This window comes from Cibotium barometz, chromosome 30 (assembly GCF_041138505.1).
Source record: "Cibotium barometz isolate CiBa-2024 chromosome 30, ASM4113850v1, whole genome shotgun sequence".
Lineage (NCBI taxonomy): Eukaryota > Viridiplantae > Streptophyta > Polypodiopsida > Cyatheales > Cibotiaceae > Cibotium > Cibotium barometz.
In genome coordinates this window covers 50,156,256-50,184,253 of record NC_141075.1, presented here as the reverse complement: position 1 = coordinate 50,184,253, position 27,998 = coordinate 50,156,256, and the positions used below count along the sequence as shown (strand labels likewise).

At 46.0% G+C, this 27,998-nt stretch overlaps 1 protein-coding gene and 1 pseudogene across 2 annotated transcripts in view; both read left to right on the top strand.

Moving 5' to 3' along the window:
• The window catches only part of COX10 (cytochrome c oxidase 10), a 106,569-nt gene that overhangs the window by 35,891 nt on the left and 42,680 nt on the right, over positions 1 to 27,998 (top strand). The window contains exons 4-5 of the mRNA XM_086824388.1: positions 10,454 to 10,591; positions 10,759 to 10,892. Coding sequence (XP_086680514.1) covers positions 10,454 to 10,591; positions 10,759 to 10,892 — 272 coding nt within the window. The remainder of the gene's footprint in view (positions 1 to 10,453; positions 10,592 to 10,758; positions 10,893 to 27,998) is intronic.
• LOC147621596 (uncharacterized) lies at positions 95 to 2,313 on the top strand (annotated as a pseudogene). The gene is made up of 5 exons (XR_015269851.1): positions 95 to 791; positions 918 to 1,113; positions 1,149 to 1,301; positions 1,376 to 1,537; positions 1,630 to 2,313. The product of XR_015269851.1 is annotated as an uncharacterized LOC147621596 (transcript).

Here is a 27,998-nt window from a genome sequence, read left to right as displayed (position 1 = left end):
CAAGCTTTCATTCCGTAGTTTTAGACCTTTTCCAATAGTTAAAAAGATAAGCGATGTCTCCACGAAATTGAAGTTGCCTACCTGTTGGACGATGCATGATGTTTTCCATGTTTCTTGGCTAAAACCATATGGTGGACCATAAGTTTTTGATGTTTCAGATGAAGACGAAACAGAAGTCATCGAGCCATCAGACAGGCAATTTTGGATGTTGGGCCAGAGAATGTGGTCCAAGTGGTGACAGACAATGCTTCAAATTGCAAGCGTATGGGTGAATTGGTCGAGGCAGAGTTTCCTCGCATTGCTTGGACTCCTTGTGCTGCACATTGCTTGGACATGCTGATGGAGGATATCGGAAAGTTGCCATGGGTGCAATCTGATGTTGCAGATGCAACGAAGATTACTACATTTTTCGGAAAAAAACATCAGGCTTTGGCCATCTTCAGGAGCCATAGTGCACTTGATATGGTGCGACCCTCGAAGACCAGGTTTTCTTATATGTTCCTGGTCTTGTAGAGGCTTTTTAGATTGCGGGACCCACTACTACAGACTGTGGTGGACCCGAAATGGAGGTTTATGCACCATGCGCAGACAGAGGCCACTAGATACATTCAGCGGAAAGTGCTTGACGAGGCCTTTTGGACAGAGGTACGGAGCTTGACGGTGGCATTGTAGCCTATCCATGTCCTCCTCCGACTCACAGATATGGAGGGCTCTACTCTTGGACTGGTCTATCGTCTCTTCATGGAGATGAAGCGCCATATTGCCGCCTGTACGACATTGACGGAGTCTCGGTGAGTGTACACTTGGATATTGTTCTTGACTGATTATATTAATATTAAATAATATGCACATTGCAACAATATGTTTAAAGTTATATTATATAATGAGTGTTGGAATGTTGGCTTGTCAATTTGTAGCCGGGGTGACATCTTGGCCATTGTAGAGCGGCGATGGACATTTATGAGCCGTCCCATTCATGGGATGGTTGCATTGCTTCATCCCTTCTACAAGAAGCCAGAGCTGTTTAGTGAGAGCACTTTGCTCACGCAGAAAGACCAGTACATCAACATAATGTACGACGAGGATGAGCAACTTGAGGTTGATGCAGAGATGGTGAGTTTTATGAACAATCTAGGGTTGATGCAGAGATGGTGAGTTTTATGAACAATCTAGGACCATCCTTTGCTAGAGCGGTGGTTTTGAGAGAGGAGGCGACGAAATTTCCTCTCACGTGGTGGCAGAGCTATGGAAGACAAGGTCTTCCAAAGCTGACTCATCTTGCTCTCCGAATGTTCTCGCAGGTACTCTTGACTCTTTCACAATTGCATCCATCTTTAAAGTTTAATTCATTAAGGGTTTTGACTCGTGATCGTAGGATTGTTCTGCTGGTGCTTGTGAGCGCAATTGGAGCGCCTACTCCTTGGTTCACACGAAGATCCGCAATCGACTTAGTACCGCTCAGCTGGAGCGATTAGTGTATTGCCGAGCTAACATGAAGCTCGTGCGAGATTATCATGCTTTGGGAACACCCAAGCAGGTATATTTAACTGTCGTACGTCTTTTGACACATTTCAATATAATTAAGTCATTTCTTATGGTTCTGACTTGTCGGATTTTGCTTTTCCACAGGCAGATCTGACCCGTGTGAAGATGGTGTCAACCTCTACTGAGGACGACGTGGAGCAGCGTGTCAGAGACGAGCAGGCAGATATTATACGACTCCTTCATAGAGAGTTGGAGAGCATCGATCGCCGTGTCACAAGGTCCCGCGCACGGGCTTTGGCGATACCTTTGCGTGAGGAGGCTGCAGATTCAGAGAGCGCTAGACGGAGGAGCATTCGTCGGGGGAAGCTACCTGTTCGTACGCAGCGGACTCGGGCGAATGAGGCTGTCACTCTCATTCATTCATACTCAGAGTGAGCCAGGAGATGATGATGTAGCACATGGATCTCATGATACATCTTTCACATCATCACATGTGCCCATGATGGCAGAGCATGAGTATGACGACGAGGGCAATGTTTTGACAGATGAGGACTTGCTCTCTTCTGGTGCATCGTCATCATCATCATCTGATGAGGAGTTTTGACTCTTAGATCACGTTTCATTGTGGAGTCTAGACTCTGGACTAGCCCTTATGGGCCTTTTGAGGACATTTCTATGATGTAGTGTTGCAGCTTGCTATGTAGTATGTGCATTGTATTCAGTTTGTTTTGATGCATTTGCAGCCTTTTAACATGGATGAGAGTTGAGACTTTTGTTGTGTAAACACTGATTCATTAGTTTATATAGAGCTAAGAGTGGTGATTGGTGATTGAAGATTGATCTGTGATTGAAAACTGGTTTTGGTATCTGATGTTTGATTTCTGAAGTAACCAGCTTTACAACGTGCGGCAAGGGTTTTGTGATTACTAATCAAATGCGTATTAGCAAAGACCTTATTAGATTGTCTTGTAGATCTCTCTCACAATTTAAAATGTATTTGGATCTTTTTATGTTTATTTTGATATGAAATGCCATATAGATTGATATTTTTTACAATGGTACGTATTTTTACGTACACAAAAATTTTATCTGTACGGAACAACGTACAAATACGTACCAATGCTACTATTCGGTTTGTTTTATTGCTATTATCCTAATCCACCACATACCACGTGGCACCTTCGCGTGTCCACACCTATCTTTGTGTACCGCAATTGAGCTATGGCTTATTTTTCCTCTCTTGCTTCGCAGCTTTCTTAGCTGCACAATGTCGATTAAATATTAAGTAATGTGGTTTATTTACACATTAATCACTATTAATATTTAGTAGACATTGTGCAGCTAAGGACAGGTGCAAAGTAAGAGGGGGAGAATGAAACACTTCTCACTTGTGGTACACAAAAGATAGGTTTGTGGTAACACAACGAAAAATAAAGAAAGAAGGAAGGAAAGAAAGAAAAGTTTTTGGAAAAAATAAAGGGACATGATGTTGACGACATGGGGATGCTAACGTGGCATGGCCATGTGGCAGGATATTAGCACAAGGCCACGTTATAAGTTTTGGAATGATGTGACTAGCTTTTGGAAAGCAAAAGATTAAAAGCTTTTTAAATACTAATAAGAGGAGAGTTTTTATTATTAAAAAGATGCTTTTTGGGCTTTAAGTGAGTATATATTCACATATGCTATTGGCCGGTTTATTGTCACAACGAGGTCCACGGCATGCCACGTGGCACTTTCGTGTGCCCACTAGCCTATTTTTTGTGTACCACAGATGAGGTGTGTCACATTCTCTCCCTCTTGCTTTGCACCTATCCTTAGCTACACGATGTCTGTTTAATATTAATAGTGATTAATGTGGGAATAAGCCAGTGCTAGGTGGTTGTGTAAACTAGCACTCTAGTGTGTGTAGACTTAGGTTTAAATAACGTGGCTCTAGTGTGTGTGAACAATTGCTAGTGTGTAGGTTATTTTATGTGTGGGAACAATCCCTTAGAAGGATCTTATGTAAGCAATGATGTGTAAAGGTGACACCTCTTAGGGACACCTAGCAGCATGCCTTGACATGTGGCATGTGTGGTGGTAGCATATGTATGCACCTTGTAAAGGGGAGTGTCTCCTATAAAAGTATGCCTAGTCTTTGAGTTTATCTTGTGTGCCCTCTTGCTAATAACTCTTGTGAACCTAGTGGTTAAACCCTAATATCAATGGTATTAGAGCTTTTTGTATGCACACGCCTACGATTGGCCCTTTGCCTTGTTTTCGCCACTGCTTCAAAGCCATTGCCGCCCATCGCCGCCAACCCAGAGCTTGCCCCCCGCCCCCACTAGTCTAGAGCCAGTTGCTGTCCTTTGCTTTCCATTTTCGCTGCGAGCTTGGACGGAGCTATTGGACAACGTACTGCCGCCTAGCTCCCCGACGGCTTTGCTGTAGTGAGGACCACCGCTGCCGAGCTCCTAGGCTTCTCTACCGGTGCTTTGCCTCTTTTCGTCAAGATCTGGTTGCTCGCCTCCATCACTTCATGTAAAGAGCTGGCAACTTGACTTTGGTCCTCCTAGTCGTCGGTGCTATTCACTCTTCCATCCTATGCAGCTCCGCTTCGCCATTGCTGTCAGCTATCATCACTAGCAAAACTTTGAGGTATTGGTTTCTTGTTTTGGGGCATGCATATGCACTCTAGTACAAGTGCACACTCTAGGCATTCTTGTTCTTGTGCATGTTTCCCGGAGCCTAGTTTTGCCGATTCAAGTCTACATTTTGTTCTTGGTATATACTTCGACGATCGCATTCTAAATCTGGACAATTTCTGGTGTCTTGTGTACACATTCTAGTCATCATTAGGTATTTTCTTACAAGCATATAGGGTGCATCAAGAGTTCTCTTCTAGGGGGCTTTTCTATTTTGAGTGCACATAGTTTGCTTTGAGAAATCCAGCATTGTGAGGAGAGATGGCACATAGAGGATTTGATATTTTTGGTTAGATGGCTACTGATGATTGACTTGACGGCTCTAATTAATCAATGTGGAGCTTTTTGATGAAAAGCTTGTTGATAGAAGCCAAGGGGCAGAATCGGACAGCACATGGACACGTGGCATTGCCACGGGGCAATGATGTGGTGGTGGTGATGTGGCAACGATGCCATGGCGTTGACGACGTGGCAATCGGGTTTAGCTGGCTGACATCAATACTATTGGCTGACTAGGAGCATTGGTACATATACATACGTGGGTAGCCAAATCATCATATTCATTTGCTTTTCTCGGCGACACATAATTCTTGGAGACTGTATTGACAACAATTGGGGTTTTGACTTTGGTGTATTAGTGGATGTATTTGTAGCAAGAAAACCCAGAGGCTTTTAGGCACACATATTCACTATCTACCTGATGAACTTTTATGAAATGAGATGATTTGTGCAAGGGAATGTGGGCTGTTTATATAATATCACATGCTATTGGTCAGTGAATAGGTGCTTGTTAAAATGTGTAATATAAAATAAAGCTCGGGTTATTTGGTCGAGTGTGTGAACGTACCTTAGAGGTGCAAGATATTATCTTGTGAGTTGTGGAAAGATAAGAATGCCATATGAGATATTGTGTGAATGGTGAGAGCCAAATAAAAGAATATGGAAAAGAGATTGCCACATGGCATGATGATGTGTAAAGGAGATTGGGCTAGAGGCTATCTATATTAGAAGTCTTTCATTGTATGGTTCATAACATATAGCAAATACAAGGTGTTGAGTGTGCCTATCTTGTCCACCTCTCATTAGTGTGCAAATTAGCATCATGGCTTACCTTGATTATTATGAGCCTCCTTAAGTATATGATTAATATGTGATTAGCACTAGGCTTAGCACTATCTCAAATTCTTAACAATGCTGCATATTATGCTGGCCGACTAGTTAGGGGCTAGAAATGTTGCCCGTGATGCTTGGCACCATATGCAAGGCATCACATGCCTCATGGTTGCCCCATGGGCTCCTTGGCCAATGGGCTGGCCCATGCTTTACATGCTTTAATATGCTTTGTTTTATGCAACTAATGGACTGACCTCTCATGTGCTAATCTCAGATGACCTAAATGCTTGTTCTTCAAGTGGGTTGAGGGACTGACGATGACACCCTAATGCTGAGAGACTGACCTACGTAGCTCATGCGTGACATGTCTCGGAATGGGGCTCACAATGGAGGCATGGCATATGACAAATATTCCTAAAAAGGGTACTAATGATGTAAAATGTTACTTTGAATGCTGAGCCAATGTGTCACGTAGCACCATAGTGGAGGGTGCATGTGATATTCTCTCTTGTTTAGCTTGGCGGCAGGTTCATGGCTTCTATGTAGTCCGACAATATCTACGGGTACTCTTGGAAGAACTCTTCATGTAGCCATACGGCTTCATGAGTGCCTTGGTACTTGAACTTCGTGCAAAACTGTCTTTTTGTGCAACTAGAATCGTGCTTCCATTTGTGGAGGCAAATTTGCTTGGGCTCGATGACTTTGGCTTCGTCAACCGTCTCAGGCTGCTGCTCTTCTGAGACCATCTGCAAAGCTGGTCCAACATAGGGTTTCAACCAAGAAACATGGAAGACGCTGTGCATAGTCCAATTGATTGGTAGCTTTAGCTTCACGGAGACATCAGTGATCTTTTTGATTATCACGTGGACATGGCTAAACCTCACATCTAATCCCACTTTTGGCTAACAATATTAGGGCATTTATAGGTCATATAATAGTGGACAGGATGTGGACATGGCACATCAGCAGCCCGCAGACCCACACGTGTAAAAACACAGCATTTAATTCAATCATGGGCAAGAAGAACTGGCCAACAGCATATATAGTGGCCGACTTGCATATGTAGGGTCTATATAAGGCTAAGCATCATTGTACACGAAATCATCTCTCTCCCTTTTGGAGATTGGTCATAAGTAGTTATTAGTTCTCTTTTTGGAACACATGTAACCTTTTTCATGTACACAATACAATACATAACCTTTTGCAGAGCAGCACGGATCCCCCCCAGAGGAGAGGGTATGCAGATTGTGCAGAGAGGAGGTGGAGAGTGAGGAGCATTATGTATGCAGATGCAGAGCATATACAGCCATCAGAGAGAGATATCCCATTTTATTCAGAGAGCCACATTCCCTACGCCAGATCTTTGAGACAGCAGACCAGCGCATACTAGGGAGATACATTCTAGACATACAGCGCCACAGAGAGACATTATTACAGGCTCAGACAGCTCCAGAGGGGGGGCGACAGACATAGATTACTACATTTTTTCAGAGATCCATACCCCTCCCAGCCCCTACACGGCAGGGAATTACTCTTCAGAGAGCAGAGACACTTAGCCCGCAGGAGACAGAGGACACCTGGCTTTCGGACACCACGCCTATACCAGAGAGAGATGACAGAGATCAGAGCTCAGTTTCACAGAGAGGGTGCGGAGCGACTGGCTCGCTTCAGAGCACACCCAGGCATGTTCTTCAGGGAGCTGTGGACACCCCCTTCGCTGATGTATACCATTTTATACCCCCAGTATGGTACAGGATGGAGCTAGCTAGGTTGCATATCATGATTGTATACTCCATGCATATAGCTTTGCATTCTCCTAGTAATAGAGCTCCATCCCCTGCACACCCAGATTCAGCTTTTTTATTCAATACTTTTTCATTTTGTTGGGATGACAGAGGATACCCCATACAGGTACTCCGATTTGTCTCATAGGCCGAGTTCGGTCTTTTGGAAGACGTCAATAAAATCTTTCTTTCTTTCTTTCTTTCTCATCTCTCTTGTGTTTTGCATTAAGATTCCTATAGAGTGCTTAAGGACTGTGATTAAGACATGAAGGCTTCCACTATGTCACATTGGTATCAGAGCATTAGGTGTAGCCAAATCACCAAGCACTACAGGTCCCCACAACTTCACATCAGAATATGTAAAATTGCCATACCCGAACTAGCAATCATGCCTTGACTAGTAGCCACACCCACCCTACCTTCATCGCGCAAAGACCAACCTCCACTCTCCAGGGGTGTCATACTTGCACCACAAGGGCATTGTCATAGTTTCCAAGGGCATTGTCATAAGGGGTGTATAGGTCCAAGCAAGACAAATCAATGTCTTTTGTCTCTCTCATCTCTCCTGTGTTTTGCATTAAGATTCCTACAGAGTGCTTAAGGGCTGTGATTAAGGCATGAAGGCTTCCGCTATGTCACATTGGTATCAGAGCATTAGGTGCAGCCAAATCTCCAAGCATTGCAGGTCCCACAGCTTCACATCAGAATATGTAAAGTTGCCACACCCGAACTAGCAATCATGCCTTGACTAGTAGCCACACCCACCCTACCTTCATCGCGCAAAGACCAACCTCCACTCTAGGGGTGTCATACTTGCACCACAAGGGCATTGTCATAGTTCCCAAGGGCATTGTCACAAGGGGTGTATAGGTCCAAGCAAGATAAATGCAAGCAGTTAAGAAGCATCGGGAAGGTCAAGCATGCATTAGGTGAATCCTTAGCATTTAGGCCATGGAAGTTAGGTCCTCAAAGGACTATCTTAGTGGCTTCCCGGGAACAAGAGGTGCAGCCTCATTTAGGTGCTTTGATCAACCTCAATTAGAAGTCAGTGTGTTAAAGGACAGGGGCATGCAAGCAAAGGGGACAACATTGGACAATATTGGAACAAGATGCACATTTTCAACGCCAGTCATGGAGCATATTTAGATGTATAACATGGATTTCAATTAAGTTGCTAAGAAGTATGACAAGTTGGAGTTCCAGTACAATCAAGGGTTGATAATAGTCATCCAAAGTCAGAAGACAGAGAAAGTTGGATTCCCATCATCAAGCTTAGTAGGAGGGGATGTCATGTGCACACAGGTGGACATGGCTAAACCTCACATCTCATCCCATATGTGCAGCAATAATAGAGCATTTATAGGTCATATAACAGTCGGCAGCATGTGGACATGTCACCTGGGCAGTCCATAGACCCACACGTGTGAAAACCTAGCATTTAATGCTGATTTATCTCAGTTGTGGACAAGAAGAACTGGCCGATGTCATATATATTGGCCGGCTTGCATATATAGGGCCTATATAAGGCTAAGCATTTGGAGATTGGTCATAAGTAGTCATTAGTCCTCCTTTGGAAGGCATGTAACCTTTTTCATGCACATAATACATATTCTGAAAACCAGTCTATCTCTCTCTCTTCTCTCCTACGTTTTGCATTAAGGATCTTACAGAGTGCTAAAGGGCTATGATTAACGCATGAAGGCTTCGGCTATGTTGCATTGATGATTGGAAAGCTTCGAAAGAAGAGCTTGGGACAATGCTTGTCCACTTGCTTCAATCTCTACTTCATGATCTGGAGACATACCCAATCCCTTCTTTGTAGTTGACATCTCTTCTAGATTTTTTGGCTTGCCTAGTGTATGCTTCCCGGTCTTTTGCATGGCACTCCTTTACTATTTCAATGATCTTTGAAAATTTTCATGTGATCTTGTTGGCCTCCAAGGAAGCATCACCATCCTAAGAAGTGTTGAGCAACAGTGGCTAGAAGCTGCCTCACATGGAGTTCGACCAATACTAGATGAATGAGTATCATTCAGGATTGTCTGTACCAAAAGAAGGTAATGCTCCCACTTCGACTACTTATCATGGCAATACGACTCGAGAACATCAAATGCCTGTTGATTGTATATTTCTGTTTGGCCGTTTGTCTGTGGATGGAATGCATTGGACAACTATAACTTGGTCCCAAAGTTATCGAATAATGCTCTCCAAAAGTTTTAAGTAAACTTGGGATCCCTATGAGATGTAATTGTCCTTGGCAAACCACAGATGGGGTAAGCAAAGAAACAAGTGAGCGATATCTTCTGCTGTGGCTGCAGAACTTACTAAACCGGTCAACAATCATCATGCATTGTGTATTCCTGGATCCAAATGTTGCATAACCTTTTAGATTACCTTTTTATGTATTTGTCCTTGCGAGAATCTCATAAATACAGATCATGTAACGATTATAACCATTTATCCTTTGGTCACGAGTCTCTGTAGTAAGCTCCTTGCTATTGAGGGTAGCTTGTTGCAGCTGCATGTTGACATGTTATGTTGGCTTCCTGTCTCTGCATAAATGTGGTGGGATCTTTGGTTTTGGGCATGGAACACATGTACACTATCTCTTGAGTGGCATCATTTTTCATACCCGTTAGGTGGTTTTGGAGCTGATGTGAAACAAGTTTCCTGTGGGTATGTGTAAAAAATATCATGGACGTTTTGGGGCTGGTCTGCTGCCCTGAATTGAAATTCCTCCTGCGTTACTTCCTCCTGTCTTCTATGACTTAAATAGTGAGGCAGAGTATGTTTGTGACTGATCAGTGGTATGTTTACCTTGAAGTCATCAATCTACCTTGGAGTGGATTTATCTCAAGGAGGTCGAGATCATGGTACTGTAATACAGGGTAGTACATTCGCCTGGAATAAGCAATGAAACTACAGTGGATCCCATTGTTGACAAAGCATCTGAAAAGATAGTGCTACTCTGTCCTTGAACCTTCTATACCACAGTGGCAGATGCTATGACTGGCCCTTGGCTGTGATTCCTGTATAGCACTGACTTGTGTCAGATGACATGAGCAGACTCTGATTTGACCAATGGCATGTGGCATGTGCCACTGCAAGTATCGTGGTTTCTGAATGAAACGATTTATGAGCAACACGTGCATATTCTTAATTGATTCTATGTCCTAAGATTTCATAAAACTTTTGAGTTTAAACGAATAATATCTTTTTTTCTCTGAGAAAATGCTGAACGTTCCAGGGGTTGTATTTTTTGTGTGTTATGAAACATTCCCCTGGGATTTGCTAGATTTTCTTTGGATACTTGATGCAGATTTGTGAAGTGTGTTTGCTTGTTAGTTAACTTGTCAACGTTTTCCTTCGGACATTTGCATGCAGATTCTTGAAGTTGATAATGATTCTCAAATGAAAAGGACAAAACGCAGGCCACTTCCAGCAGGTCGTATAACAACACAACACGCCATGGCATGGGCTGTGACAACTGGCATTGGGGGTGTTACATTGCTGGCAAGCCAGGTGGAGACACACACACGCACACGCGCACGCGCACGCGCACAAAATGGAAAAAACAAAGATTGCACAAAAGCCCGACAATAGTCTTTGAGATTCTCATTTTACGTAGTCAATTTGTGTCCAATATTCGTGACTGTGACTTGTGGCTGTAATTTATAAGGATTTTGCAGGCTAATATGATTGCAGCAGGGCTTGGAGCTATTAATCTTGTTCTATACACACTTGTATATACGCCTCTAAAGCAAGTTCATCCAGTGAATACTTGGGTCGGGGCTGTTGTTGGTGCTGTTCCTCCACTTCTAGGGTACGTGCCACTTTCTGAATGTACTAAATGTGATTGATGGTGATTTTCTCTTGGTGTGCTTAACTACTAGTTTCTTCTCTATTTAAAATAGGAAAAAACATTATGAGTCCAGTGTAAATAGCCTTAATTATACAGAAAGAGCAATGATAAAATTGTGAGTGTGCTTTTGGGTTATAAAATCTAGACTGGGTTACTGCTCAAAGAAAGCACATTTTTTTTGTGTCATTGTGGGTGTTACATGCGGAATGGAAGACTGATGATTAAGGTGTGTTAATGATGCAATTACTTAAGCTTGAAGAGATCAAGAGAATATATATATAGAGAGAGAGGACACCCGATTGGGTCCCAATCCACCCATTTGGGCCTTTACCCCAAGCAGTGAATTTGCTTGTTATTGCTGGATTATGAAAAGCACAAATGATGTTACCATGACGATGATCTTGCTAAAATGTATAGACCAACTGTGGATTGTGCGTTACCCCCCGCGAGCATCCTCTCCTTGCTGAGTCCAAATACTCCCCTCCTTTTTTTCTGTTTCTTGCTTTTTGTCCCCCCATCTTCCTCTCAAAAATTTGGAAAATTGGGAAAAATTAGAGGGACTTGGGAGGAATTGGGGAAAAAACTGATTATCTCAGTGGGGTGATACAAAACTGTCCATGGAAACACATCATGGAATACTAGGAACATAGAAACATGAGAGGAGCATCAGCCCCTAGTAGATGGTATACCACTCTCCAAAATATCAAGCATGGGGCTAATGAGTATGGCCGAGAGGTCTCCCACAGCTATGTCACGTGGAAAGGTAGCTCGATGGGGCAGTGGAGCATGTCCTGGATTTGGAGTCGATGAGGGGATCATGGCCGGTGTTCGGGAGCCCAAGGGCGTCAGACACGTGGGAATGTGGAGGCCTAGTCTGAGGTAACTCCTCTCGAGTGAGGTGGGTCTATGCATGTTAAAGATTATTTATATGATATGTGTTGAAAGGTGAATTATCAAAGGTTGAACTCTTAGTGAAAATGTAAAAGGTGAATAATAATTGAAAAAAAGATAGATTCTTGGTGGATAAGAGATTTTAGGTGATTGAGAGAATTTGGGAATGTTGATTGGGGAGACTTACTAGATCAAGGGAGAGTTGAAAATGTGATCTCGTAATCCTACATAGATGAAAAGGGAGCATTACTCTATGTGTGCACATGTTAAAAGTTATTTGTATGGTGTGTGTTGAAAGCATGATTGTCAAAACGTCTCAACACGATGGAAATTGAAACTCCCAAAGCGTTTTGAAAATGGAAACGGATCGCAACGCCATGTCATAGGGTTAGCTACATTCAATAGATAGCCTTACATGCACAAGTAGGATTTTTGTGCAATGACATAGCTGCACTTTGGACAACACTCATGATCTTTCCATTGACAACTATAGGATATTATTTTCACTAGTGCAAGCTTAGTAATGTAGCCTTTCCCAACTTGCCAACCAACACTTCAACGTTGCTGTCAACAAAGTTGGAAAAGGTTGGCTAGGCAAGTTGTAATGCAAACGTCTCAACATGGTTGGTGACGGCTTCTCCCAAGCAAAAACACGAGAACAGGGTTGGGACCTTGGCAACACCAAGTTTTGACACTATGGTTGAAAGGTTATAATTGTCAAAGGTTGAATTGTTTGATGAAGATGTGAAAGGTAACGAATAACCTAGAAAAAGGTAGATTCTTGGTGGATAAGAGATTCTAGGTGATTTAGGGATGTTAATTGGAGAAATTGTGGAAGAGAAATTAATGGGATTTGATGGAGAGAATCATGAAGATAGTGTAAATCGAGATGCTCATTTGTGAGCTACAAATTGATGTAATCCCTTACTCATTTAAGAAGTTGGTTTTATCACTAAATGAGTAGCCCGATCTATGCTTGTCATTGTGTTCTGATTACAATTAACGTGTTATTTATTTCTTTAAGTAACCATGAAGCTGACGCTTGTCTTTAATCCACCCTGGAGACTAGGACCAATTCTTGGGCTTCATCGAGCCAATTCTTGGGCTTCATCGAGCCAATGTTTTTCCAATGCTGGGTTTGATACTACTTCAAACATGTAGGGATGCATGATTGGTACTAGGGTGTGTTCTTTGCTCTAGCGTCGGGCTCAAGTTTAATTCTGTATGTAGCTTTGCTTTGAGAAGACAATGTTGATGAAGCATCCACATCAATGTTATCTCTAGATCCGCTTTAGATGGTGACATAGCTGTCACCATCTAGAGTGGAGTTGTCCCACTCTCTGTCTTTTGGACCTTTTGGTAGGCTTCTCCCTGCCCGCACTTTGCCCTTTTTGGAGATAGTTGTCTCCTTGGCCTTCGCTTCCTTCAAAGTCGAACAGAAGAGCCATGGACTTGGAGCATTTAGACACCGAGATGGAGTCTGACTGCTAGCAAAGATGTGAGGCTACAACTTCTCACTGTGTTGCAAAGGATCGCTTTTAGGCTAAAGACAACCGTCAACTGGATGAGGCAGGACAACAATGGGAATTTATGGCTCTCCTTAACTACGTCCAACAAGCACCATCATTGTCCACTACCCTAATCAGCCATCTACCCAAGAAGATCAAGTTCAATAAGTATGATTGTAAACCCTCTTTACATTCTTGGTTACATCATGTTGAAGCATATTTTCCCGTTGTTCAAAGGTACGACAAGACAAGGTGATGTTCACAGTCTACCATTTGACAGGTGAGGCTTGCATCTGGTGGCAAAATTGGTCCTGGCAAAACAAGGATCCGGTTATTGGAGTCTTGGATTGCGAATGGACCACTTCTAAGACGGACCTCAAAATTTGGTTGTTTTGAGATCTATGGTAAAACACGCAAGCCATGCTCCCATTTGCCAGCCAGGCTTCCCAGGCTTCCCAATTGGGACTGCAATTACAAAAACCAAATAAAGACAGGTTGAGTGCTTTTATTTAGACTTGACCATCAACTCCGATGGCACGTTTTCGTACTGCTCGCTGAAGCCTTCGCCCCTCACCCTGCTCGAGCTGCCGCCTGCTCGCACCCCCCCCTCCGCGCCCGTGTGTCTCGTGCCCTCCGCCCTCCCTTTTCTCGCCCGTCGCCCCCTGCCCGCCTGCCCCCATCTCATTCGCGCCCCCCGCTCCCCCTCCTTTCTCCACATCCCGCCCCACCGCCTGTCCGCGCCCTCCCCCCCCTTGCGCGCTTTCCCCACCCCCCCCTTTCGTTCCCCGCTGCCCCCCCTCTTCTCCGCCTCTGCCTTCCGCCCATCCCCCTCTTCTCCGCCTCTGTCTTCCGCCATCCCCCCTTCTCCACCTCTGCCTTCCGCCCCCCCTTTCGTTCCCTGCTGCCCCCCCCTTCTCCGCCTCTGCCTTTCGTCCCCCTCTGTCTTCCGCCCCTTCCCCTCTGTCCTCCGCCCCTTCCCCTCTGTTTTTTTTTGGGTTTTTTCCGCCCTTCCCTCTCCTCCCCTCCCCGCTCCAATCTTTCGTGCAGCTTGGCTCTCGCAAGACCCCCCGTTTATCGCTTCGCCCTCGACTCAGCTTCAGACTCTGAAGGAGGCTCCTCCCGCCCCACCTCAGAGGGACTCTTCCGCAGCCCCCTCGCCCGCCCCTGAGAATACCCCCATCTGGCTTTCTCTTTCGCCAGAAGAGGAAGCGAGCCTCGCCGCATAGGTGGAATGCCTCCAGGCACATTCCACCATCTGCCGTATAGTTGGCACCTGCCCTAGCAGAGGGGAGATCCGGGATCTTCTCCAGGCCCGCCTTCTTGCAGATGTGGGCAAGATCCTGGACGTTCAGTTACTGGGCCGCGGATACTACTAGATTGAGTTCGAGACAGCCCAGAGCGTGGCCCAGGTCCTAGCCATGAGTCCCCTCGACATCAGGGGCGCTCGGGCCTTCTTCAGACCTTGGCAGCATGGTTTCGACCCAGCAGCGGCCGAGCAGGGAGAGCGCCTATTCCATGTTACAGTTTGCTTTCCTGGACTTCGCCGCGAGTACCTTCCACTCCTTTCTAGGATAGGATCATTGGTGGGCTCGGTGCTTGAGACTGGTCCCACAACTGCTTCAGTGGTGGCTAGAGCAGTTGGCTTGCCTTCGGTCAGAGTTTTGGTTCCTGACATCTCCTCCCTTCTGAAGGTCATCCAGTTACCTAGGATAGGGGGGGGGATGGATCGATAAGAGAGTGGAGTTTCCGGGTCTCCCGAACCAGTGTTTTATATGCAGGCAAGTCGGCCACCTGGCCAAGGTCTGCCCTCGCAGGAGACCCCGACCTTCACCGCAGCAGACCCCCGATGGCTCGCCCACAGATGCGGCTTGGCAGGCAGCCTCTGGGACACCTGCTCAGCCCATAGAGACCTCGGATTGGTAGCCTGGACAGGGGCGCCGTAGAGGGAGACAGCCACAGCAGCATGCCCAGAGACCGACGCAGCAGCAGTCACAGCCTCAGCATCACTGGGTTCCAGTGAGGAACAGCTTTGCTCCCCTCCAGGAGACCCCAGCGTAGGCTGAGGATCAGGAGATGCCAGCATCCCCCCCTTCGCCCTTTGCCCTTACCCCCCTCTCCCCCGTCCCCCCCTCCCGCCTCGCTTCCACCTTCGCCTCCTCCCGTTCCCGCTCCCGCTTTTTCAGCGGCTCCTTCCCCACCCCCTTCTCCCCCTCCGCTCGCCTCTGCTCCCTTGGAGGCACTGGCAGTTCCCTGGCGCTCACCTGCAGTCCGGCGGGCACTGAGCACCGACCTTGCTCGAGCACCGCAAAGGAGACTTACCATGCCGATTCGTGCTTCACGGATATCCTCTATCCGCAGTCGGCTGAGTAGTCTCGAGTCTCGACACTAGACAGCGCTCGGAGGCTTTCGACTACTCCTTCACGTGCCTTTTTGGAGCGGAGGGCCCCCATGAGCCAACACCCATCAGAGTTCATGTGGTGATACCTCCAGCCCGAGGGGAGGAGGCACTTGATTCAGCGGTGGCCTTCTCCTTCCCTCTTTGCGGCACTGGCGATCGGGAGTTGACTCTGGATCTCGCTCGTAGTATGTTGAAGACTCAGGCAGTTGAGTTTTCTCACCATGTGAGCGATTTGGAGATGGAAGATGTAATAGGCCGACTTTGCCCAGAGTCGGCACATTTCTTTGATACCGAGAGGGCGGATGGCTCCGGGATTCGACATTTGGTGGTTCGCATAGTGGCAGACCTAGCACGAGACCCTGGCTATGTATGCATACATGAGGTTTCTCTCTCCGAGCGGGAGGCAGTCGCTATGGGACACAGTCACTGGCGCCTGGTTCGAGACTCTTGCAGCACACCGGGTGGGCAGATTCGTAGCCGCTTGGATGGGGATTACTCTCCATCCAAGCCGCTTGCGAAGGCCAGCCGTATGGCTGAGACAGCCTCCACCTCAGCAGGTCATCCATGAGGATCATCTCATGGAATGTATAGGGCTTGGTGGCGCACACTATGTACGTTATCGTGGTTTCTTGAGGCAGGAGCTTCAGAGATGCCTGGTTGGGGGCAGTATTGATATTCTGATGATGCGGGAGCACCATTTGAGTGAGAGCAGGATTCGGAGATATGGGTTGATGATGCCTGGTAGATGGGACACATTTTGGTCTGTAGGTTGTGGCCCCTTGGGTGGGCAGGGAGGAGTATGTATGGTCATTGCGGATGTATGGCGGTAGGCCATTGTGGATCGCGGGGTCATTGTGCCTGGTAGATCTTAGTATGTTATTCTGAGGATGCAGGATGAGCACTTTGGTGTGCTTAATGTCTATGCGCCCAACCATGCTAGTGCCAGAGCAGAGTTCTGGACCCTTGTTACAGATGCATTGCCCGAGGCCGCACATTGGTGTGGTGGGGGAGACCTCAACATGCTTGAGGACTCGGGTGGGAGGCAGTCATGTTACAGTGCACGGCACGGAGCTTGCAGCTTCGGAGCGATTTTGTATGGCACTGCGGATCACTGATGCATGGCAGCATGAGGCTTTCTCTCATTCTCAGGACAGTCTTAGTTTTTCTCGGTCGGATCGCCGGCAGGGAGGGACTAATCTATCACGGATTGATCGCTTCTATGTGGGCGACAGGTTCGGGGAGCGTGGTGGCTCCGTTGGCATTCTTGCTGGCACCTCTTTTTCAGACCATGCGCCAGTTATTTTGACACTGGAGGAGAGGACACGGGAGACCAGCTTGCAGTTGAGGATCCCAGAGAGGATACTTATAGATCCCAGTCTTTATGAGGACATTGAGAGGATATGGCATGATAGCCAGAGCTCTGACCTGGATGCAGCAGGCCAGTGTGCCCAGGGACTCATCGAGCTCAGCTCTTTTCTGCACGCTACAGCCTTGACACGGCTGGGAGAGACTCGAGAGCGGGAGCATCGCTTGAGATGTAGCCTTGCTTCGCTTCAGCGTCTTCAGGAGCAGCTGCCTACATGTGAGTGGGTGGCGTCCCAGCTGAGCCAGGCACGCCAAGAGGATAGAGAGACAGAGGAGCAGAGACATGAGTTCTACTATCATCGTCACGCCTCTCAGTGGACGCCGCTTGGTGATAGAGTGACTGGGGAGTTTTTTGAGATCATCGGACCCCGCCATGCTCGAGCAGGAGTACGCCAAGGACGGATCGTTAGCCACTGAGCCCGGGGAGATTAGAGCCATTGTTGGGGTAAAGGCATAATGCCCACCCTTATAGTGTGTACAAGCCCATAAGTTATAGTACATAGTACACTTAGTACTTTTAATGTACTAAGTGCACTATGTGTACTAGTGCAATATACATGTGTGATAGGGGAATCACACACTCATATCATGAGTTGACTTATCCCCACAACTCTCTCTCTCTCTCCCTTGTTCTCTTTGTGTATGTTGTGTGGGAGAAGGAAGAATTAGGGTTAGGTTAATGTGGGAGACATACACAGAGAAACAAGGGAGAGAGAGAGAGACAGTTGTGGGGATAAGTCAACTCATGAGGCGTGAGTGTGTGACTCCCCTATCACACATGTATATTGCACTAGTACACATAGTGCACTTAGTACATTAAAAGTACTAAGTGTACTATGTACTATAACTTATGGGCTTGTACACACTATAAGGGTGGGCATAACGCCTTTACCCCAACAACCTCCCACTTAAAGGCAAAGTGCCCTTAAATGAAGGAAAAGAAAAAATCAGCATGTACATGATAATATACAAGGCCATATCAAGGCTGAAACTGGCCTCATCCAATGCCCATCAAGTGTCTGCAATGAGCAAACCGCTCCGGAGGCAAACTCTTCGTCAACAGATCAGCCGGGTTGTCATCCGTATGAATCTTAACAAGCTGAATTTGCTTGTTCTCTATCACCTCTCTGATGAAGTGATACTTCACATCCACATGCTTCGTCTTTGCATGAAAGACAGGGTTCTTTGCCAACTGGATGGCACTCTGATTGTCACAATGCAACAATGGAATATCCCCTGTATAACCCAAATCAACCACTAACCGAGATAGCCATAATGCCTCCTTGCAAGCCTCTGTGGCTGCAATATACTCGGCCTCTGTAGTAGATAAGGCTGTGCACTTCTGCATCCTGGATATCCATGACACAGCACCTCCTGTGAATGTAAACACATAACCGGTAGTAGACTTCCGGTTATCTGGATGACCGGCATAATCCGACTCCGTGTAACCATGCACTAATGCATCCTGTTTGCCAAAGCAAATGCACATATCCTGTGTGCCCTTCAGGTATCTCATGACACCTTTCATTGCTTCCCGGGGTTGGCCATGTATCTAGAAACTACTCCCACTGCAAATGCAATGTCCGGCCTAGTAGCAACCATGGCATACATGAGACTGCCACAAGCTGAACCATACGGAATCTTGGCCATATCAGCCCTGTCTCTATCTGACTGTGGGCTGTCCATAGCACTGAGTTTCACATATGGAGGCAAAGGAGTACTAGCCTTCTTCCCCCCGTCCATATTGAACCTCTGCAAGACTTTGCCAATGTATTCCTTCTGAGACAAATACAACACATGCTGATTTCTGTCCCGAAGTATCCGCATACCCAAAATGTGATTTGCATCACCCAAATCCTTCATATCAAAGGTTTGATGCAGCCTCTGCTTCAAGGTATCCATCTCCTTACGAGATTTCCCGGCAATCAACATATCATCAACATACAAGATGAGGATCAATAGACTACCATCCAAAGCTTTCTTGGTGTATAAGCAGTGATCTATGTCACTTCTCCTGAAATCCTGTGTTTTCATGAATGTATCAAATTTATGATACCATTCCCTTGGTGCCTGTTTGAGCCCATAAAGACTCTTTTTCAGCTTGCATACAAGCTTCTCCTTTCCACTTTCTGCATAACCCTCTGGCTGCTGCATATATATCTCCTCATGGAGATCACCGTGAAGAAAAGCAGTCTTCACATCCATCTGAATCAAGTCCAGATCATCATGCGCAACCAAAGCTAACACAGCTCTAAGTGTGGTCATTTTGACCACTGGAGAGAAGATCTCATCAAAGTCCACACCATATTCCTGCTTGAAGCCCTTAGCCACTAACCTGGCTTTGTATCTTGGCTTTGCATCAGGTGCAACTTTGAGCCTGTATACCCACTTGCATGGCAAAACCTTCTTGCCTGCAGGCAAATGCACCAACTTCCATGTTCCATTTTTATGCAGAGAATCCATTTCTGACTTCATGGCACGCTCCCATAGAGCTTTGTCTGCCCTCTGTAAAGCCTCCTTATAACATGAGGGCTCCCCACAGTCAGTGAGCATCAAGTAGTCAACCCCTGGAACAAACCTGTCAGGGGCTCTGGAGGGTCTTGTGGACCTCCGTACCCAATGACCATCATTTGAAGGTTGCTGTCCAGCCTGCATATCACCTATTGGTGGCTCCTGTTCCATGCCATATCGTTGAAAGATCATGCCCGATATCTCCTCTAACTGTGGGATATCCATAGGGATATCTTCTGCCATCTCTGGCTGTCCATTTGGACCATTTTTAGCACCATTTAAGGGCTGGTTTTGCTGCTGTATTGGCTGATTTACAGCCCTTGGTTGTTGTCCATGATGTCCATTATCATGAAAGATGACTCTGCCAGGCTCCTGTTGCCTTGCAGGCTCCTTATACATGCATGTTTCATCAAAAATGACATCATTGCTGCGTATAATCTTTCTATTCACGGGATCCCAAAGTCTATACCCCATTTCACCTCTGTCACCATATCCTAGGAATATGCATTTGTGAGACTTAGGATCAAGTTTGGTGCGCATTTCCTTGCGTATGTGCACGTACGCAACGCAACCAAACACTCTCAAGTGCTTGTATGACGGAGGCTTCCCTGTCCATACTTCTTCTGGCACTTTCCCACCAAGCCTCGTGTTAGGTGACCTGTTTATAAGGTGAACGGCTGTCATAAGAGCTTCAGCCCAAAAACCATGAGGTAATGCAGCATGTGACAACATAGAACGGACCTTCTCCTGAATGGTCCTGTTCATCCTCTCTGCTGTCCCGTTTTGTGGAGGATCATAAGGAGTAGAGAGCTCCCTCTTGATGCCTTTAGCATCACAAAAGTCCTGAAACTGTTTGGACATATACTCTCCACCATTGTCAGAACGCAAAGCCTTCAGTGTTTTGCCAGTTTGATTCTCAACAAGAGCAACAAACTTCTGAAACACTGAGAATGTATCACTCTTCAAACGAAGAGGATAGACCCACACCTTGCGTGTGGCATCATCTATAAAAACACAAAATATTTTGCCCCTCCCAAAGAAAGCTGAGGCATCTCACATACATCTGTATGCACAAGCTCTAACTGAGCATCTTTCTGTCCAAGAGCTTTCTTGTGGGGGCACTGTAGTTGCCTACCATATATACAATGCTCACAAAACTGAAAACTTGAAAACTTTAGAGAAGGCAAGTAACCCAAACGAGACAATTGCTCCATTCCTTTGACACTCGTGTGTCCCAACCGGCTATGCCACATAGAGATTTCCGGCAGCTCAGTTGCATTTACATTAGCATGGTGACAAACACCTGCATGCATAAAGTAAAGAGTGTCCACCTTAGAGCCTCTGGCAACAACCAGTGAGCCCTTACTAATCTTCCACTTTGCGCGACCAAATGTGGTAACATAATCAGCATCATCAAGCTGTCCAGTAGTAGAAAGCAGGTTCTTCTTGATCTCAGGCACATGCCTGACATCATGGAGCATAAGCTGTGAGCCATCTGAAAATACAAGCCTCACATCACCTCTGCCAAGAATCTTGCATGCATGGTTATCACGCAAATAAACCACTCCTTCATTGCCAGCAGTATACCTGACAAACAAGTCTCTGCAACCTGTGACATGAAAGGAGGCACCTGAATCAATGATCCATGAGTGCATACCATGACCACCTGTAAGAAGTGAATGGGCATCAAGTGAAGACGTAAATAGGACCTCATCCTCACTGCCACCTGCATGTGACACATTGATTTCTTCAATCTTGACTCCACTTTTGCCCTTTGGCTTTACATCTTTGGCTTCATCTTTCTCTTTGTCTTTGCCTTTTCCCTTTTCTTTTTGATCATTTTTCCATTTGTAGCATTGCTTTTTAATGTGTCCCTTCTTGCCACAATAATGGCATTCCAAATCCTTTTTGGAGCGACACTTGCTCCTTCCCCGTTCTTGGCTTTTTCCCCTTTGCTGGGATCTCCCACGTGCATTCATTGCATTGGACTTTCCAACAGAGTTGTTTTTCCTGTTCATCTCTTCTTGAAGAAGAGCACCCTCAACATCTGCATATGACAGCATAGCATGCGAATTGCTAGTGGCTGTCCTGAATGTGTCCCAACTCTCTGGCAAAGTGCATAAGAGAAAAGTGGCTTTGAACTCATCGTCCATTGCCAACTTTTGATTAATGACCTGGCTGACAATACCATTAAACTCATTTAGATGGGCTGTCATAGACGCCCCTTCCTTCATCTGAAGACCTATGAGTTTCTTCAACCAATACACTTTGCTTGAGGCACTTTGCTGGGCATACAAGTCCTGCAATCTCTGCCACATTCCCCAAGCTGTCTTCTCTTCACGAATGCTGAAAAGTAATGAGTCTGACACAGACAACATGATAGTAGATCTTGCCAGCTCATCCATATCTTCCCACTCTTCAGCAGTAAGAGAAGCGGGCATCACACCCCTTTCTTTGATAGGCTTGTGCTGCTTCTTCTGGAGCAACACATTATAGCACTGGGTTTGCCAAATATCATAGTTATGTGAGCCTTCAAGCTTCTTGATGTGAAGCAATGAAGAGCTCTCAATTGTGGTTGCCATAGCAATATGCAACCTGTCAATGCCTGACTCCCTGCAAAATGTGCAAACACTGCACCAAAAGCACACAAAGTGCTCACAGTTGTTCTCCCAAGCTTTATCTCCCACTGCGGAAGCAAGAATGCAACTTTTCTCGCACTTTTTGTGATGAAATCACCAAAATCTGGTTGCTGCAGATTTTGGACAGCACCTTAAATGTGCTCTGTTGCCCTTCCAAAGTACTGTACAGCAGTACCAAGTGCTCACCAATGATGTACCAAACCTGTACCGGCAAGTACAGCAGCTGAAATTGAACCTTTTGGTCACTCAAAACAGTGTACAGCCACACCAAAACTTGCACAAAGCTGTGCCAAATCTGTATCAGCAGGTACAGTAGCAATAAATGCTCTCCTGGCTGTCCAAATGAGTGAAAATCAGATTTTTACAGTCCCGTACACTGCATACAACAGTCCCGAACAGAAATTGGGCAAAAGCATCTTGACTGCAAGCTGATTTTTGAGGATTGAAGGCATAAATGTCTTGCCTGCTGCTTTGCCAAGCTCAACAAGCATACGAACTTGAAAAGCCCCTTGATTTGAGATCAATTTCTGATCATACATGGTACATTGACGCACGTGAAGGCATCCAGAGTGTTCACGATGCTTCCCCCTGGCCACATATACATCAAATACATGAAAGCCCCTTGATTTACAGGCACATTGAGTGCTTGTAAGGCATCAACGCATTATCCACAGCATCAAATGCGATTGCCTGCATGCAAATCAATCCAATCGGCACAAAAGCCCCTTGATTTGCACTGCAATTTGCTGCAATTTTACCGCAATTTTGCCCAAATGTGCGATTTTTCACATCATACAGCATGTATGAGTGCTTAATTGCACAATTACATCAAAAGCCCCAAATTTGACATCCAATTTCCTGCAAATTGATCCTGATTGTGACCAATGTCACCCAATTTTGCCAATTTTGCTCAGAAATTGAGCAATTCGGCACCTGTACCTGCTCAATTGATTACTGTACTTGCTCAATTGCAAATCCCAAAAAAAAAATGAAGCAGAATACCTTGTAATTTTTTGATTTTTCTCTGATTTGCAGGCGGGTTGATGAATTTGGTGCTGATGCTTATGCAGTTGCTCCTGCTTGTTGCTGTGGGAGGGCTCTTCAGGCGTGCAGCAATTTCAGAAGTCAGAGCATCGACCGCCTTTCTCCCAGTCACCGAAGCGAGTGGGTTCGGGGCCCTCGGGGCCTCCAACCTCTCCTGTGTGTGGTTCTTGTTCTCTTGCTCTTCTTCAAGATCATGCGAGACCCTCTCAACGCTACCGCTATGGCTCTCTGACGGAGAAGGCTCCTGCGATGCAGATCTCTTCTCACCGTGATGAGGATCCGTGGGGTCGTCGCGTGTAGAAAAAAGTGTGTTGCCTGCAACACAGGGCGTAGCAAGGGGCGGAAAGCTGAGACGGATTTGCCTTCGCCTGGATAGCGCTACACGGGACGAGTCGCTCACGTAGCCAGCTGTCGACCAAATCGCCACGCTGCCTTCGCTTGTCTGCGAATGATTAAACGCCCGCCTTCGCTCAAGCTTCTTCGCTCGCCTGCCTTCGCCTAGCGCTTGTTGACGTATTCGCTGTCTCCGCCTACTGCTGACGCCCGCCTGTGGTGTGCTACGCGTAGCTCTGCCTTCGCTCCACGTCACCCATGTTGAGCGCCCCCCGCCAGAGCTACATGGCTTTCGCTACACGTTCAGAGAACGTGCGTGCTCTTGGGTGTCCCGCTACCACACTCGCCTGGCTGCTACACACGACTTGAAATCAACGCTTCAGTCTCCTACCTGCTGCTCTCAATGAACACAGTGGCCTCTGCGTTTCCTGGCATGGTGGTGGAGACTTGAAGAAAACTGCCTCTTGTAGCAATATGGGAATGCACTCTCAAATTAGAGGAATCTTGAAACCCTAAAACACAGCCTGCTCTGATACCAGTTGTGTGGGAGAAGGAAGAATTAGGGTTAGGTTAATGTGGGAGACATACACAGAGAGAACAAGGGAGAGAGAGAGAGAGAGTTGTGGGGATAAGTCAACTCATGAGGCATGAGTGTGTGACTCCCCTATCACACATGTATATTGCACTAGTACACAGTGTGCACTTAGTACATTAAAAGTACTAAGTGTACTATGTACTATAACTTATGGGCTTGTACACACTATAAGGGTGGGCATAACGCCTTTACCCCAACATATGTCTCCCACATGAAACTCTAAACCCTAATTCTCCCACACAACTGGTATCAGAGCCTTCAACTGGAGCACACAGTCGAGCCAGCAGTCGTGAAGAGCCTTTGTGCGAGCACGTGGTCTAGGGCTGGGCGAGCACGTGAAGAGAACAGGCTGCGGAGAGTCTGTAAGCGAGCAACAAAATCAACACACGCACGAGTGGTGACACGCCTGTGGCCAGGCGTCTAACGCCTTGCTTGTTCGCTTGTTGCGCTTTGTGGCCACCAGCGGCTGCTGTTGTAGGCGAGTGGCGCTCATCAGCGAGCGAACACAGGCGAAGGCTGCGGACACGTAACCGGGCGTCAATACAACAGGCGTTCTTTGGCTACTAGGCGTGAGCGAAGGAAAGCACCCGTAGCGCGAAGGGGAACCCAGGCGAATACCCGTGGATCGAACACGCGTCCTTCAGAAGCTGGGAGCGTAAGCACTGTAGTAACCTGCAGAAGCTGGGAGCGATGGCGTGGCAGCTGGTAGGCAGGCGAGCGAAGAAGAACGCCGTGCATTCAACTCGTAAGTAGGCGCTCAGCTCCACGTCAGCTGCTGAGGAGAGCTACGCAGCCCAGCCCGTACAGTACCTGCAGGTGATCTAAATCTGCAGCGCAACCAACTCCATCAACACAAACAACATCAGATTTCTGCATAGCAGCACCAAATTCATCACCCACTTTTTTTTTCTGCAACAAAAAAATCAGAAATTACAAGGTATTCTACTTCAATTTTTTTTTGGGATTTGCAATTGAGCAAGTACAGTCATCAATTGAGCAGATACAAGTGTCGAATTGCTCAATTTCTGAGCAAAATTGGCAAAATTGGGTGACATTGGTCACAATCAGGATCAATTTGCAGGAAATTGGATGTCGAAATTTGGGGCTTTTGATGTAATTGTGCAATTAAGCACTCATACATGCTGTATGATGTGAGAAATCGCACATTTGGGCAAAATTGCAGCAAATTGCAGTGCAAATCAAGGTGTTTTTGTGCCGATTTGGTTGATTTGCATGCAGGCACTCACAGTTGATGCTTTGGGCAATGTGTTGATGCCTGACAAGCACTCAATGTGCCTCTAAATCAAGGGGGTTTCATGTATTTGATGTATATGTGGCCAGGGGGAAGCATCGTAAACACTCTTGATGCCTTCATGTGCGTCAATGTACCATGTATGATCAGCAATTGATCTTAAATCAAGGAGCTTTTCAAGATTTTATGCTTGTTAAGCTTGGCAAAGCAGCAGGCAAGACATTTATGCCTTGAATCCTCAGAAATCAGGTTGCAGTCAAGGGGCTTTTGCCCAATTTCTGTTCGGAACTGTTGTATGCAGTGTTCGGGACTGTAAAAGTCTGATTTTCACTCATTTGGACAGCCAGGATAGCATTTATTGCTACTGTACCTGCTGGTACAGATTTGGCACAGCTTTGTGCAAGTTTTGGCATGGCTGTACACTGATTTGAGTGAGGAAAAGGTTCAATTTCAGCTGCTGTACTTGCCGGTACAGGTTTGGTACATCATTTGTGAGCAATTGGTACTGTTCTACAGTACTTTGGAAGGGCAATAGAGCACATTTAAGGTGCTGTCCAAAATCTGCAGCAACCAGATTTTGGTGTTTTCGTCACATACAGTGGGAGAAAAGTTGTATTTGTACTTCCGCAGTGGGAGATAAAGCTTGGGAGAACAACTGTGAGCACTTTGTGTGCTTTTGGTGCAGTGTTTGCACATTTTGCAGGGAGTCAGACATTGACAGGTTGCATATTGCTATGGCAACCACCCACAGGTGAGAGCTCTTCATTGCTTCACATCAAGAAGCTTGAAGGCTCACATAATTATGATATTTGGCAAACCCAGTGCTACAATGTGTTGCTCCAGAAAAAGCAGCACAAGCCTATCAAAGAAAGGGGTGTAAAGCCCGCTTCTCTTAGTGCTGAAGAGTGGGAAGATATGGATGAGCTGGCAAGATCTACTATCATGTTGTCTGTGTCAGACTCTTTACTTTTCAGCATTCGTGAAGAGAAGACAGCTTGGGGAATGTGGCAGAGATTGCAGGACTTGTATGCCCAGCAAAGTGGCTCAAGCAAAGTGTATTGGTTGAAGAAACTCATAGGTCTTCAGATGAAGGAAGGGGCGTCTATGGCAGCCCATCTAAATGAGTTTAATGGTATTGTCAGCCAAGCTATAAATCAAAAGTTGGCAATGGACGATGAGTTCAAAGCCACTTATCTGTTATGCACTTTGCCAGAGAGTTGGGACACATTCAAGACAGCCACTAGCAATTCGCATGCTATGCTGTCATATGCAGATGTTGAGGGTGCTCTTCTTCAAGAAGATATGAATAGGAAAAACAACTCTGCTGGAAAGTCCAATGCAATGAATGCACGTGGGAGATCCCAGCAAAGGGGTAAAAGCCAAGAACGGGGAAGGAGCAAGTCTCGCTCCAAAAAGGACTTGGAATGCCATTATTGTGGCAAGAAGGGACACATCAAAAAGCAATGCTACAAATGGAAAAATGATCAAAAGGAAAAGGGAAAAGGCAAAGACAAAGACAAAGATGAAGCCAAAGATGTAAAGCCAAAGGGCAAAAGTGGAGTCAAGATTGAAGAAATCAATGTGTCACATGCAGGTGGCAGTGAGGATGAGGTCCTATTTACGTCTTCACTTGATGCCCATTCACTTCTTACAGGTGGTCATGGTATGCACTCATGGATCATTGATTCAGGTGCCTCCTTTCATGTCACAGGTTGCAGAGACTTGTTTGTCAGGTATACTGCTGGCAATGAGGGAGTGGTTTATTTGCGTGATAACCATGCATGCAAGATTCTTGGCAGAGGTGATGTGAGGCTCGTGTTTTCAGATGGCTCACAGCTTATGCTCCATGATGTCAGGCATGTGCCTGAGATCAAGAAGAACCTGCTTTCTACTACTGGACAGCTTGATGATGCTGATTATGTTACCACATTTGGTTGTGGAAAGTGGAAGATTAGTAAGGGCTCACTGGTTGTTGCCAGAGGCTCTAAGGTGGACACTCTTTACTTTATGCATGCAGGTGTTTGTCACCATGCTAATGTAAATGCAACCGAGCTGCCGGAAATCTCTATGTGGCATAGCCGGTTGGGACACATGAGTGTCAAAGGAATGGAGCAATTGTCTGGTTTGGGTTACTTGCCTTCTCTAAAGTTTTCAAGTTTTCAGTTTTGTGAGCATTGTATATATGGTAGGCAACTACAGTGCCCCCACAAGAAAGCTCTTGGACAGAAAGATGCTCAGTTAGAGCTTGTGCATACAGATGTATGTGAGATGCCTCAGCTTTCTTTGGGAGGGGCAAAATATTTTGTGTCTTTTATTGATGATGCCACGCGTAAGGTGTGGGTTTATCCCTTCGTTTGAAGAGTGATACATTCTCAGTGTTTCAGAAGTTTGTTGCTCTAGTTGAGAATCAAACTGGCAAAACACTGAAAGCTTTGCGTTCCGACAATGGTGGAGAGTATATGTCCAAACAGTTTCAGGACTTTTGTGATGCTAAAGGCATCAAGAGGGAGCTCTCTACTCCTTATGATCCT